Genomic DNA, 14,912 nt, shown 5'->3' with positions numbered 1-14,912 from the left:
CTTGGGGGAAATGTCTGCTCAGATCCTTTGCCCATTTTTCAAATTTGGTTCTTTTTATCGTTGAATTATAAAAATACTTTATTATATTCTGGATACAAGTCCCTTATCAGAGATATGATTTACAGATATTTTCTCCCATTTTCTGGGTTGTCTTTTCACTTTCTCGATGGTACCATTTGCAGTACAAAGGTTTTTAATTTTGGTGCCACACTTTGTGAATGTATTTTTAGTGGTTGGGAAGGGAAAGGCTAATGGGAGGCCAAGGCAGAATGTGCATTAGTTTTTCAAGAAGTTTAATACATTGTCTTGATTACTGGTATTCAGAGTAACTTTGCAATAATTTAAAGTTAAAAGACGTTTTTACAGAATGGAACTTTAGTTGCAGTGTTCTCTGGCTGAGTTCCCCGGATCCCTGAATATCTCTGGAAGTCTTTTCAGGGATCCACAACAGTCCCTCTCATTGAAGAGAGTACATTAACAAATTTGAATGTCACTGTGGGCAGAAAGGAGATCTTAAGAGGATTTAAAGAACGTTTACTTATTTTTTTTTTAAGATTTTATTTATTTGAGAGAGAGTGAGAGAGAGAGAGCACAAGCTGGGAGGAGAGGGAGAAGCAGGCTCCCCGTTGAGCAGGGAGCCTGATGCAGGGCTCAATCCCAGGGCCACAGGATCACGACCTGAGCCGAAGGCGGACGCTTAAACAACTGAGCCACCCAGACACCCAAACGTTTGCTTTTTCTTTCTTTCTTTTTTTTTTTAGAAAAAAAATCACTCAGTCCATATTATAGAAAGATATTAAAGGGAAATGAGACCAATGGCAAGGAAACTGAGGGCTGTTAGAATATTAAACTGAGTGAGATAGAGAAGGATACAAATGAAAAGACACTGAAGAGCTATCGGCACAGGACTTGGGGACTAAGTTAGTCACAAGGTGTAAGGAAGAACCTATCAGTCTAGTTTGTGTGATGGGTTAGATGATAATTGTAAAATGGGGGAGAGCAGGTTGGAAAGGGAAGATAACACTGTCAGTTTGGAATCTGTAGGTCTCTGGGTATCCCTCCCCACTTGAACTCTTACCATCTGTATATTTGCTATAATGATTTGCACAATTTTTAGCCAAAATTTATGATACAAACTGAAAACCCACTATAATGAATCTACTTGCGATGCATTTTTCTGTGAAAGAAAAAATTTTTAAGTTGCGTGAGTCTAAGTGAGAGAACATAGGACACACTGAAGTCCTATTTCTGATACAGTCGTATCTTATGCTTACATTGTGTAATATGCATTATTGCCATCATGTTCCCAACTTATTAAGGTGTTCTCTAAGAAAATGGGAAAGCCTGTGAAAACCTAAGAGGCCTGGAAAAGAAAACCATTGATTAGAAGAAAAATTATATTTTGCTACTATAATTTGTATTCCTTTTATAAGATATTTGATTTTTAGATTATAGTACCTGTTTGTGGTGTAGAAGGAAAACCGAATTCCTGTCTGATACTATGCCGTATTGTTGTATATCACACACCAGCGTCTACCCACTACTGAGTTCACTGAATGTTAAATAATTAGGTAATAGGTGTTTGAAGTTCTTCATATTATGTAGACATTCTTGGTGGGTCATAACACACATGCTTATGAGCCTTTTTGTGATATTTGGGGAGATTGGCTAGGATTTTTAGATGGGCTGGGAAAACATTATTTTTCCCATATAAAGCAAATGGAATATAGACTCATTACCTAAAAGTTTACTGTTCCACATGTTTAATGGGCCAATTAGATTCCATTAAGAGGGATGCCTTTGGAACATTTAAATAGAGCAGTGCTCTTAAATGGGACTGCACATTGGATTCACTTTTTAAAAATAGACTTGGGGGCGCCTGGGTGGCACAGCGGTTAAGCGTCTGCCTTCTGCTCAGGGCGTGATCCCGGCGTTCTGGGATCGAGCCCCACATCAGGCTCCTCCACTGGAAGCCTGCTTCTTCCTCTCCCACTCCCCCTGCTTGTGTTCCCTCTCTTGCTGGCTGTCTCTATCTCTGTCAAATGAATAAATAAAAAATCTTAAAAAAAAAAAAAAGACTTGTTCCCCATGTTCTGTCTGCACAATTATGACATAATTTTACAGAATGAGGCCCAGGCATCTGGTGTGTGTGTGTGTGTGTGTGTGTGTGTGTGTGTGTATAAATATATAAATAAATAACCCACCCACCCACCCGGTATTTTATGTGATGAGAATCATTGAAGTAGAGAGATGCAGTACATAGTTATAATTTTTGGTTTGACCCAAGAGGTAGGTGTGGACTGGAAGAAAAGATTGGCTAATGATCATCAAGTGATGATACAGTAAATGCCCACATTATGCTAGAAGTGGAGTGCAAATATTCAGCCACATAAGATGCAATCCATTCTTGCAAGTTTGGTTAGAGGACCCAATGGAGGCTGTGCAGGTAGCCGGTAGGGAGCTCCAAAGCTCAGTTCAAATCCACTTCTGTCTTGTCTGTGGTTTGGTGCCACCTAGTGGTGCTTTCTGCTCCAGCCTAAATATCAATGGGGCAGGTTTTCTGTTGGAATTGCCTGCCATTTTCCTGCCTGGCCTTGCCCTCACCGTGTCTGTCCCACAATCATTTACCAAGATAAGAGCATTAACCTGCCCTGCTTTGAGCACGTAGACTGGGCAGAGGAAGGAAGCAATTTCCAATTACTTTTTGCTCAAGATTTACGTTACAGATTACATTAGGGTGAGATTTTTACTATTTATGGGTGGTTTTACTGTGTTTAGAACCATGCAAAAAAATGCAGTTACCCAAGGAATGGTGCAAAATGAGAATAAAGTAAGCCGTGCACGTGTATGCACACACGCATATGCCCGTTTTAGCAATTATATGGTATGTCCTTTTAGATTTACAAGTGTCCAGATCATGTCTAGTAGACTTTTTAGACAGTCCTTTTTTATTGTCCTCATAAAACCTTTAGAGAAAGCTGCATTTGTTATAGTAATAATTGCATTTATTATTATTTTTAGCATAGAATTATTAATATTTAGCTTGTCTAGTTATAATTAACAATAAATGAGTTTTATCAAAGCTTAGCGTTAAACTGGGCAACATCTCCATCCTTTTCTCATCCCTCGAAATTAAGGGAAAAGTGGTATTCAGGCACGAGGTAAGACTCAGAATGCAGACTACCTTTTGAGCCAAGACAAAACCATAATTAGGGGAGTCTTTTCTTGTGTTCTGCCTCAGGGCAGTATAGAAAGAGATCTGACAACTACCTATTTTTGCTATTAGAGGCTTTTTCCCCCCATGGGAGAAATGGAATGATTATGCCTTCATATGTAGAAGTTGGTTTTGTGTGTGTGTGTTCTTTACTTAGGTGAAAAGCCATATGTTTGTACAGTCCCTGGGTGTGACAAGAGGTTTACAGAATATTCCAGTTTGTACAAACATCACGTTGTTCACACTCATTCCAAACCATACAACTGTAACCACTGTGGGAAGACCTACAAGCAGATCTCCACGCTGGCCATGCACAAACGGACGGCCCACAACGACACTGAGCCCATTGAGGAGGAGCAGGAAGCCTTCTTTGAGCCTCCCCCAGGTGAGTGTTCTTTCCGGTAAGCCTCTCTCTGTGTTGGGGAATCAACAGCTACCATAATTTGTGATTCGTAGCGTTTTCTCAGATCACAAAGTTTCATTCAAATAATCACACACACATAAAATTGACAACGGTGATAAGTGCTATCAAGGAAAGGGACTTGGTGCTCTGGGCTGTCTAGGAAGGGAAGTTAGTCTAGTCGGGGAGGTGTTTTTGTTTTGGTTTGTTTTTCCCTGTTTAGTTCTCCCCTTGTTAAGCAGAAGGATGGCAACGAAGTGGATTTAGGACACCCAGCGCGAATTGCAGTGTATCTTCTGTCAGACCTATTTGCACTTACATACGTGATGCAGGGTTTTACCTCTTGAAGGCGGCTTCTGTTCAGCAAGGAAAGCTGTAATTGTCACTAAAGAAGCCCTGGAACCTGCCAGCTTTGAGATGAAGCTCGTTTCAAGTGACAGTGGCCTGGGTGGGGTGGTAGGAGCAGAGGGGTCTGACGCCGTGGGAAGCCGAGGAGGCCCCACTGCCTCCCTGGTGTCTAGAGCAGTCCCCACCTCGCTTTGAGCGGAGTTTCAGTGACGTGAATTCTTTTGCTGCTTAACAGAGTGGCCTCTAGGGGTAATGGAACGGGAAGGCAAACAGTTGCGGTGAATGTCTTGCACAAGCCGTGTGAGCTTTCTGTTTTTGTGAAGGTCATTACAGATTAGCTAGACACACTTCTTAAATAAGTTCACGTAACAAGCTACTATGAGAGACCTAGGGGGTGGAAAGGGGTTAATTCGGTGGAGAGGCAGGGATTCAGCAGGGAGGGGAACTAAGGAGCAAAGGCAGGAGGATATTCAAATAGAGGGAAGGGCGCACACAGAAAGCCCTGAGATTGGAGAGAGCGAAGTAAATTGGAGAGGCCAAAAGCAGCCTGGCCAGTGGGGCACTTCTGCCAGAGGGCGGGAGGGCGGTATGCAGTGGGGCCGGATAGCAGGGGAGGGGCCGCGAGGCAGTTTGGGGGCACTCAAGTTGTTGATCTTAAGCGTTAGAGCAGTGAGGCACTCCCAAATAACTCCTCGCTGATTCATGTGCTATCCAGTAGTGTCGTCGGGGACAGAAACATTCATTTCGATAAGAATAAACGGGAGAAAACGGGAGAGGATTACATTCTGTGCTTTCAGTTAAATAACATAGGTAAGGAAGGTAAAGTAGGTGAAGGTTTTCTAGAACACAAAACAAAACCTAGGTTGTCCTACTGTTTCACTGAGTACTTCCTAAATGAAGTAGATCTGAAAATGAAAAGAAATCATATTTTCCCATTCTTAACTATATTGAAGTGTTGAAAAACCTTCAGGTGAAAAAAAGTTGGTTGGAGAATACGGGAACGAACATATCATTCTGTGGCTGCTGCAGTGATTCCCTGTGGTTCTAATTTGTCTTTTCAGACATCTGTCATGTGTTAAAAGTAACAGCTCCTTCAGTCCTGGACGCTGTGTTTCTAGCCGCAGCGCAGTGAGTGCGCACGCTCATATTCCCGCAACTGCTGGATCCTCGCAGTTAGAAAGCAGGCTTTGCGTTTTTTTAATGATGACAGGCTCAGGTTTTAAAATTCCTTTTTTACCTTCTTCAGTCTCTTCCTTCGAAGTGGATCTTTCAGATGGTCTGAATTTCTCGTATTCTAGAAAATGTCTGTAATATAATAATGCACATTTTGTTAAAAAAATAATAAACTAAGATTGTTTTTCTGAGAATAGGGATGGGTTTGTGCTCCTTTCCTCTCATATGATTCTCGAGGTTTTGTAACCCATTGGGATAACAGGATCTGAATTGCGGTGACACAGAACAGACAGACTGCCGCGGAGATCACACCACGGCCAGGGCCACATGAGCGCATGCGCCAGCCGCTAACTGGGAGAAGTACTCTTAACTTAGCATAAGTCCTTCCTTGAAGGAAAAAAGCCCATATTTACCCTCCTCTTTCCGGCTTCGTGGGAGGTGGAAAGCGATAGAAGAGAGGAATCAGCAGACTTCCTGGTTGCCAAGTATAGCAGTAATGGACTGTTGAAATTGCTGTTTACTTGCTGGTTCTTTATGAAATAAAGAAGTGGATGGGGGTTCCTGTTCTGTCCCTTATTAAATGATTAACCTTAACCCAGATAATAAGCCATTACATTGTCTTTACACAATGTGGTCATTGTATACTGATGACTTGCAATCTATCACTTGTGTTAAAGAGTCAGTAACTTAGTATTAGCAGTAAGTTCTGTTCACACACCATTCTGGGTTTGTGGTTAATGTTTATGAACATTATCATTTTTAACAGCTTCTTAAGTGACTGCAAGAATGTAGTGCATACTTGCCATGTTGGAAGGGTTGTTTGCCAGGCTGAATTCCTGTCCAGTATGCCCCCGCCCCGCCCCAGCACACATGCACAGTATCACATAATTCAATTAAGAATAAAAGGGGTCTCCCAAAATTAGATCCTTTTTAAAAAAAGGATTTTATTTATTTATTTGAGAGGGAGAAAAAGAGAGCACGAGCAGGGGGGAGGGGCAGAGGGAGAGAGAGAAACAGACTCCCCGCTGAGCAGGGACCCCCCCCCCCCGGCCCGGGACACCCCCACCACCACCACGGGGTCATCATGACTCAAGCGGAAGTCTGATGCTTAACCCACTGAGCCACCCAGGCACCCTCACAATTAGAACATTTAAATTTGATGTGGAAAGGTTTGGTCTGCTTTGATTTAGTTTGGCTTTACAAAGGTGGAAGAATTGGAAGGAGATGCTGGAAGCCATTTTTATGATTTGGAATATAATACATATACACTTTAATCTGTACACATATTTCTGTCATATTTAAAATATTCTCTGTTTTCAAAATCCAAATCAAAACTACACTGCAGTATCACCTCACACTGTCAGAATGGCTAAATCAACAACACAAGAAACAGCAGGTGTTGGTGAGGATGTGGAGAGAAAAGAACCCTCGTGCACTGTTGCTGGGAATGCAAACTGGTGCAGCCACTGTGGGAAACAGTATGGAGGTTCCTCAAAAAAGTTAAAAATAGAGCTACCCTATGATCCAGTAATTGAATTACTGGGTATTTACCTAAAGAATAGAGAAACACAAGGGGCCTCAGTGGCTCAGGTGGTTGACCATCCAGCTCTTGATTTTGGCTCAGATCATGATCTCAGGGTCGTGAGATCGATCCCCACACTGGGCTCCGTGCTCAGTGTGGGGTCTGCTTGAGATTCTCTCTCCCTCTCCCTCTGCCCCTCCCACTCGTGCTCTCTCTCTCTCTCAAATAAATAAAATCTTTTTAAAAAAAAAGAATACAAAAACACTAATTCAAAGGGATACATTCACGCCTGTGTTTATAGCCACATTAATTACAAAAGCCAAGATATGGAAGCAACCCAAGTGTCCATCCGCTGATGAATGGATAGAGAAGATATTCTCACACACACACACACACACACACACTGGAATGTTATTCAGCTATAAAAAGAAATGAAATCTTGCCATTTGCTACGACATGGATGGAGGCAGAGAGTATTATGCTAAGTGAAACAAGTCAGAGAAAGACAAATACCATATGATTTCACTCATGTGGAATTTAAGAAACAAAACAAATGAGCAAAGGGAAAAAAAGAGAGACAAACCAAGAAACAGACTCTCAAGTATAGAGAACAAACTGATGGTTCCCAGCGGGGAGGTGGGGGGCTGGGTTACATAGGTGATGGGGGGATGGAGGAGGGCACTTGTGATGAGCACCGGGTGATGTGTGGAAGTGATGAATCACTGTATTGTACACCTGAAACTAATGTTACACTGTATATTAACAGGAATTAAAATAAAAATTTGGGGAAAAAATAAGTAAGAAATATTTAAGTGATTCAAAAAAAGAAAAGAAAATATATCCTGTTTTCTAAACAGCTTGGTTGGTTGGTCAAATAAATGATTCCTTTGTTTTAAATAGGTCAAAGTGAAGATGTTCTGAAAGGGTCCCAGATCACGTATGTTACAGGTGTGGAAGGGGATGACGTCGTATCTACACAAGTCGCCACGGTAACCCAGTCTGGGCTGAGTCAGCAAGTTACACTCATATCCCAGGATGGGACTCAGCATGTGAGTATAAAGCCAAACAGGCTACATAACATTTCTCTGAGCGTGGGCGTGGAAGGCAGGTTGGGCCCCAGCTGAGGAAAGCCTTGAATATCAGCTCACAGGCGGTGCTAGAGCTAAAGGTTTTCCAGGAGGCTGCCGAAGGAGGCTGCATACAGGGACATTAGGAGGCAGAGGATGCTTGTGACTCCAGCATTCAGATGGTGTTATTGGTATAGTTCAAAGGTGAGGTGATAAAGGTCAGAACCACAGTGAAATTGAGGGCTTGAAAAGTAAAGAATCCATGAAAAACGTAAATCAGAGAAGGGCTGGGATTTAGTAGCTGATTAGATCCAGGAGGTGAGATTGAGATACCAGCAGAGCCTTGGCTGAGGGAATGAGGATATGATGACATCATTAAAAGATCCTGGGAGGGGTGCCCGCCTGGCTCAGTCAGTGGAGCATGCGACTCTTGATCTTGGGATCGTGAGTTCAAGCCCCACGTTGAGTGTAGAGATGACTTAAAAATAAAATCTTAAGAAATAAAAATAAAGGATCCTGGGAAGTCAGCAATGGACAAAACTGTAAAATTTCCAGATTTTGGCCCTCTCCCTCCCTGGAATTAATGGGAGTTCACTTAACTTACCTCCCAGAATTAATAGACCAAGTATCTTGATTTCCCCAGGAAAAGCACTGTAATGGTTATTCTCCGAACCATTGTTTTCTAGATGCCACTAGCCTAAGATAATCCAGACTTGATTTCATTTTTAACCTCCAACTAAGGCTGTCTTAGTACCTGGTAGAAATAGGCATATGGGGCTCTTTATCCTCCACAGAGAACTCTCTCCCTTCCTGTCTCTCTCAGAGCTTCCTTCCCATGATGAATCTGCCCTGTGTGTTGATAACTGTTACTATGCTGATGTTAATTAGGAGACAGCATATTCAGGAGTGGAAATTTCAAGGTGCTTGTACCTCCCATTCATTCCCTTCCCCCTCACTTACAGCACTAATTCGTCACTGTATTCTTTGTCCACTGACTGCCATGCAAGATTAATTTAACCCAGTTTTGATTTAACATCAAGCCTAAGACTTTTTCTTGCATTAGATCAACACAGACAAGAGACCCTCTTGAAGTCATGTGACGTAACCTCCCTCCCTCTTGATACAGGAGAATTTCCTGCTACAGCAGCCCCCAAACAGATAAGGCAGTTTCTTTCATAAGAGGCAGGCTGTTCCATTGTTGGGTAAATCTGTTGTTTGTCAGACTGGAACCTACTGCTGTGTCAAACACTCCTGGCTCCTCCCTGACTGGATAAAATGAGCCTCATCCCCTTCATGTGTTCCAGAACAGCTCTTTTCCTTATCCTGACGTGTTTTCTCCACATGTAACCTTGTTTCCTTCAGGGATTAGATTTCTCTTCCATTCCTTTAGTCAGTTAAGTAGTAAACAGTTATTGAATTCTACCCAATGCCAGATATTTTGGTAGGCTTAGTGTGGGGAGTACAGAAAGTAGGGGTGGGTATCATAGTCTAGTAGGAGAGAGCTATTCCTAAATGAGCGATAACTTCTTACAATGATGGGTATATAATTGAGGGATGTGTGAAGTGAGGTGTCAGCCGGGAGGAAGGCACAAATTATTCTTCCTGAAGGAATCTTGGAAGCCCTTATAGACAGTGGCCATTTATTTATTTTTTTTAAGATTTATTTATTTATTTGAGAGAGAGAGAGGGAGAAGCAGACACCCTGCTGAAGAGGGAGCCCAATGTGGGGCTCCATCCCGTGACCCTGAGATCACAACCTGAGCTGAAGTCAGACACTTAACTGACTGAGCCACCCAGGTGCCCCGAGAGTGGCCATTTTGTTGGATCCTGAAGAATTTTCATAGTTTGGCAGCAGGGTGAAGGGAAGGGAAAGATCACGAAGATATAACAGAATATGACACTCTGGAACTGTGAATGATTAGTTGTGGCTGGGAGTGCCAGATGCTGGCTTGGAAGTAGTAGAAGATGAGTCTGGAGAAGCTGTTAAAGGCCAGATTGCGGAAGGTCACGGATGCCATGTAAGAAGTCTGAACTCTAATGATGGGGGTGGTGGTCACTGAGGATGTAAGCAGTAAGCATAATGAAATTTGTTTTCTTAAAAAGGTGTCAGGGTAGAGGATGGTTTAGGTAAGGGTTAGACTGGATACATAGGAAGAAGTTGTATTATTGCAGGAAGTCAGATGAGAGGAAAATAAGGGTCTAAATTGGCAATAGAGATGGAGAGGAGGAAATGCACTCAAGAAATTGTCGGCTTTGGGGTGCCTGGCTGGCTCGGTGGAACATGTAACTCTTGATCTCGGGGTTGTGAGTTCAAGCCCCACATTGAGTGAAGAGATTACTTAAAAATTAAATCTGTAGGGGCGCCTGGGTAGCGCAGTCGTTAAGCGTCTGCCTTCGGCTCAGGGCGTGATCCCGGCGTTATGGGATCGAGCCCCACATCAGGCTCCTCTGCTGGAAGCCTGCTTCTTCCTCTCCCACTCCCCCTGCTTGTGTTCCCTCTCTCGCTGGCTGTCTCTGTCAAATAAATAAAATCTTTAAAAAAAAAAAAATTAAATCTGTAAAAAAGAAAAGAGGTAGTTTTTCTGATGATCTCTTTCTAAAAGAGTTTATTCCATTATAGAATTATTTGCTCCCCCAGAGTAAATTTTTACAAGGGTCGGGCCTGGTCCTCAATAAAGATTGCCAAATATCTGGAGCGCCTGGCTGGCTCAGTCTCAGTGGAACATGCAACTCTGGATCTCAGGGTCATGAGTTCAAGCCCTACATTGGGTGTAGAGCTTACTAAAAAAAAAAAAAAAAAAAAAGATTGCCAAATACAAAGAGAAACAGACTGATCTGTAAAATGCATTGTATTGCAGGTCAACATATCTCAAGCTGACATGCAGGCCATTGGCAATACCATCACAATGGTAACGCAGGATGGCACGCCCATTACCGTCCCAGCTCATGATGCAGTCATCTCCTCAGCAGGAACACACTCTGTTGCTATGGTTACGGCCGAGGGCACAGAAGGACAGCAGGTAATTGCTGTTTTCTTTTATATGAAGTAGTACACATATCAATATCGTAACTGTTACGTAGATATGCAGTGCGAATGGTGGTGTTAGTCACACAAACTTGGGATTGACTCCCAGCTCTACAGCCCATTAGCCAACCCCCTGAGTCTCAGTTTTTCCTCCTCTGAAAAATAGAAGTGATTGTTGCATCCACACCATAAGGTTGATGTAAGGACTGAATGAGATAAGTGTATAAGGTATTTAATATAAAGCCCAGGTATAAATTAAGTGTTCGTTAATGGCAGCCCCTCCGATGATCATCATCAGATCCTTAGGAAAAGTTCATTTGCAAAATTTATTTAATATTTTGAATATGTAATATATTCACAGAGTTCAGAAATCAAAAAGTCTGTACAGGTATGCAGCGAAAAGTCTTCCTCCTACCCCTGCCCCCATCAACCTAGTTCTTGCCCCCGAAGAGGTAATACCTAGTTTCTTGCGTAGTCGTCCAGCAATTCATGCAGTATATACAAACAAAAACAAATAGTCATCTTCCCCCTTCCTTTTAGTCTTATGATAGTAAACTATACTGTTCTTCACCTTGTGTTTTTTTAACTTAATTATACATCTAGAAAATATTTCTATTTCATGATATGGAGAGCTTCCTCATTTTTAAAAACTATATCATATTTCACTGTATGAACACCATAATTAAACACTGGTGCTGTTTCAGACAAGATGTAACCTTGTGCTCATGTGATTTTGCAAGTGTGTGAGTAAGTCTGCTAGGCAAACCCTAGTGTGCATTTGTAGTTGTGATAAGTAGCGCCAAGCTTCCCATCTAGGGCCGTGTCAGTCCACATGACCACCAGCAGCATTCGAGACCACCTCTTTCCCTTCTGTAGAGTCAACACAGTGGTATCAGACTTTTGGATTTTTGCCAATCTGGTGTATCTCTTTATAGTTTTAATTTTTCATTTCCCTTAAAATACATGATATTAATACATTTTACAGTTGTCTCGTGCTATGCCGAAAGCAGTGTTGAGATTCACTACAGCTACCTTACCATGTTCAATGAAAGAGTGTCAAAATTAGTAACTCTCATTCTTCATAAATTCATTTATAAATTCCATACCATCACAATCAAAATTCCAGCAGACTTTTTCGAAGATATTAAATAATCTCATTTTAAAATTTACATGAAAATGGGGGCGCCTGGGTGGTTCAGTCGTTAAGCATCTGTAAGCGTCTGCCTTTGGCTCAGGGCGTGATCCGGGCGTTCTGGGATCGAGCCCCACTTCAGGCTCCTCCGCTATGAGCCTGCTTCTTCCTCTCCCACTCCCCCTGCTTGTGTTCCCTCTCTCGCTGGCTGTCTATCTCTGTCAAATGAATAAATAAAATCTTTAAAAAATATAAATAAAATAAAATAAAATTTACATGAAAATGAAAGGACCTATGATAAAACAACCTTGGGAAAAAAAAACAAAGTTGAAAGTCTTCTACACCTTGAAGTACAAAACTCAGACTCATAAAGCTTCTGGAAGAAAAGTAATATTTTTATAACTTTAGGGTAAAGATTTCTTAGGATAAAAAATGTACTACCAATAAAAGAAAAAAAAACGATAAATTGTACTTCATCAAAATTAATTCTGCTCACCAAAAGACACCATTAAGAAAAAGATTTCATAAGCCTCAGACTGGGAAAAATATATTCACACTATATCTGACGCTGGATTTGTATTGAGAATATAAACAAACTTCTACAAAGCAACAATAAAAAGATGCCCATTAAAAATGAGCAAAATAAATACAATTTTTTTTTAATGAGCAAATCATTTTACTGCTCATTTGAACAGACCTCTCACAAAAGAAGGTACAAGAATGGCCAGTAACATAAAAAAGTGCTCAAGTCTTTAGTTATCAAAGAAATGCAAATTAAAATCACAATGAGATCCCACCATTTCAGATTCAGAAAATTGCTAAAACAGAAAAGACTAACAGCATTTTGTAAAGATGCGAAGCAACTAGAACATTCGTAACGCTCGTGGGAGTGTAAAATGATACAACCGCAGCAATTCCACCAGAATACGTATTATATGATTTCACTTACATGGAATCCAAGAACAGACAAAACAAATCCGTGGTGATAGAAATCAGAAAATGCCGCTTGACTGGGGGAAGGAAATTGATGGGATGGAATATGAAGGATCTGTTCTCTATTTTGTTTTAGGTGGTAGTTCCACAGATGTATCTGTCAGAACTCAACAGAACACCTAAAGATTTGTGCATTTTTATCGTTTGTTAATTATACCCTATGCAAAAACAGAAACAAAAGCAAAACCTAACACTGGCTTTCAGGCTGTCTTACAAAATGGCCCCAGTCGTTTCCATGGCTATAGGATTCCTGGATGGGTGCATGGCACAACTTGGGTAAATACACCTTATGCCAGTTACAGTTGCAGGTCTGGAAGGATAGTGACCCTAAAGCAAACATTCTTTTGTACTTTATCTGTAGCTGGGGAGTAGGAACATTTTCAGGAGAGGCAGCTCTGAGGGCTGGAATGAAGCCAGGCAGCTTCCAGCAACCCGGGATATTACAACAGGAGTGGGGGTTTCATTTGAGGACCAGCTGCTGCCACTGCTCCTTCTGGCTGCAACCAGGCCACTGGGCAAATATTGACTATCCACTTAGGGGTGTCCAGACACCACCTGTGAATTATCTGTAATGCTTAAGTTGCCTAGCTCTTTACATGCATGAGAAGAAAGCAATTGGTCCTTCACTGGCTTTTTTTTTTTTTTTTTTTTTTAATTAAGGTAACTGGATTTCTTAGACTCACTTTTCCAGGTGCCTCTGGAAGCCTAGTTAGCCATATAGACGGAAGTAGTCTCTGCTCCCCATCTATTTTAATTTGCGATTACAAAAGTAATATGGATTCCCAATGTAACAGAAGAGAAAGTCCAGAAATAAGCCCTCACGTATATAGTCAGTTAAATTTCAACAATTAAAATTTGACCATTCAGTGGAAAAGGATGGTCTTTTAAACAACTGGTGCTGGGAAAACTATATCTACATGAGAAAGAATAAAGTTGGACCCTTACCTTATACCATATATAAAAATTAACTCAAAATGTATTAAAAACCTAAATTTAAGAGCTAAAACTATATAATGCTTAGAAGAAAATATAGATGAAAATCTTCATGATCTTGGATGAGGGAATTATTTCTTATGTATGATATAAAAAGTAGGGGCAATGAAAGAAATAGATAAATTAAACTTGTTCAAAATTAAAAACTTTGTTCACTAACTAGAATTTGAATAAAAATTTGAAAAAGAAAAAAACAAAAACAAAATAAAATACAAAATTAAATTAAATACTTTGTGCATCAAAGACCAGGACCAGGAGAGTGAAAAGACAGGGGCGCCTGGGTGGCTCAGTCGCTAAGCATCTGCCTTCGGCTTGGGGCATGGTCCCGGGGTTCTGGGATCGAGCCCCACATCGGGCTCCTCCGCTGGGAGCCTGCTTCTTCCTCTCCCACTCCCCCTGCTTGTGTTCCCTCTTTCACTGGCTGTCTCTATCTCTGTCGAATAAATAAATAAAATCTTTAAAAAAAAAAAAAAAAGGAGAGTGAAAAGACAATCTACATAATGAGAGGAAATATTTGCAAATTCTATATCCGGTAAGGGATGAATATTTAAAGTAGATAAGGACTTCCTATAACTCAACAACCAAATCCAAGCAGCCCAATTCAAACAAGAGCAAAGGAGTTGAATAGACATTTCTCCAACAAGCTTTAGAGATGGCCAATTAGCACGTGAAAAGATGGTCAACATCATTAGTCATCAGGGAAATACAAATCAAAACCACACTGACATACCACTTCACCCCATTAGGTTAGGCTATTATCCAAAAGGCAGCCGGTAACAAGCATTGTGGGGCGCCTGGGTGGCTCAGTTGGTTAAGCGTCTGTCTTTGGCTCAGGTCATGATCTTGGATTCGTGGGATCGAGCCGTGTGTGGGGCTCTGTGCTCAGCAGGGAATCTGCTGGACATTCTCTCTCTCCCTCTCCCTCTGCCCTTCCCCCTGCTCGCACTCTGTGTCTCTACAAAATAAATAAATAAATCTTAAAAGAAAAAAAGAAAGAGCATCCCCAGTAGACAGTATGTAAGTTGTCTTCCAGCTCTAGCCTTCC

The 14,912-nt window shown here is 41.4% G+C and overlaps 1 protein-coding gene across 2 annotated transcripts in view; it reads left to right on the top strand.

Moving 5' to 3' along the window:
* Positions 1-14,912, top strand: part of ZNF143 (zinc finger protein 143) — a 56,667-nt gene that overhangs the window by 39,689 nt on the left and 2,066 nt on the right. For both annotated transcript variants that reach the window (XM_045788842.2, XM_045788841.2), the window contains exons 12-14: positions 3,372-3,599; positions 7,558-7,706; positions 10,583-10,744. In XM_045788842.2, the coding sequence (XP_045644798.1) occupies positions 3,372-3,599; positions 7,558-7,706; positions 10,583-10,744 (539 nt within the window). The remainder of the gene's footprint in view (positions 1-3,371; positions 3,600-7,557; positions 7,707-10,582; positions 10,745-14,912) is intronic.

This window comes from Ursus americanus, chromosome 16 (genome assembly GCF_024610735.1).
Source record: "Ursus americanus isolate L20-20 chromosome 16, mUrsAme1.1.p, whole genome shotgun sequence".
Classification (NCBI taxonomy): domain Eukaryota; kingdom Metazoa; phylum Chordata; class Mammalia; order Carnivora; family Ursidae; genus Ursus; species Ursus americanus.
This window is presented reverse-complemented; position numbering and strand designations above follow the sequence as displayed.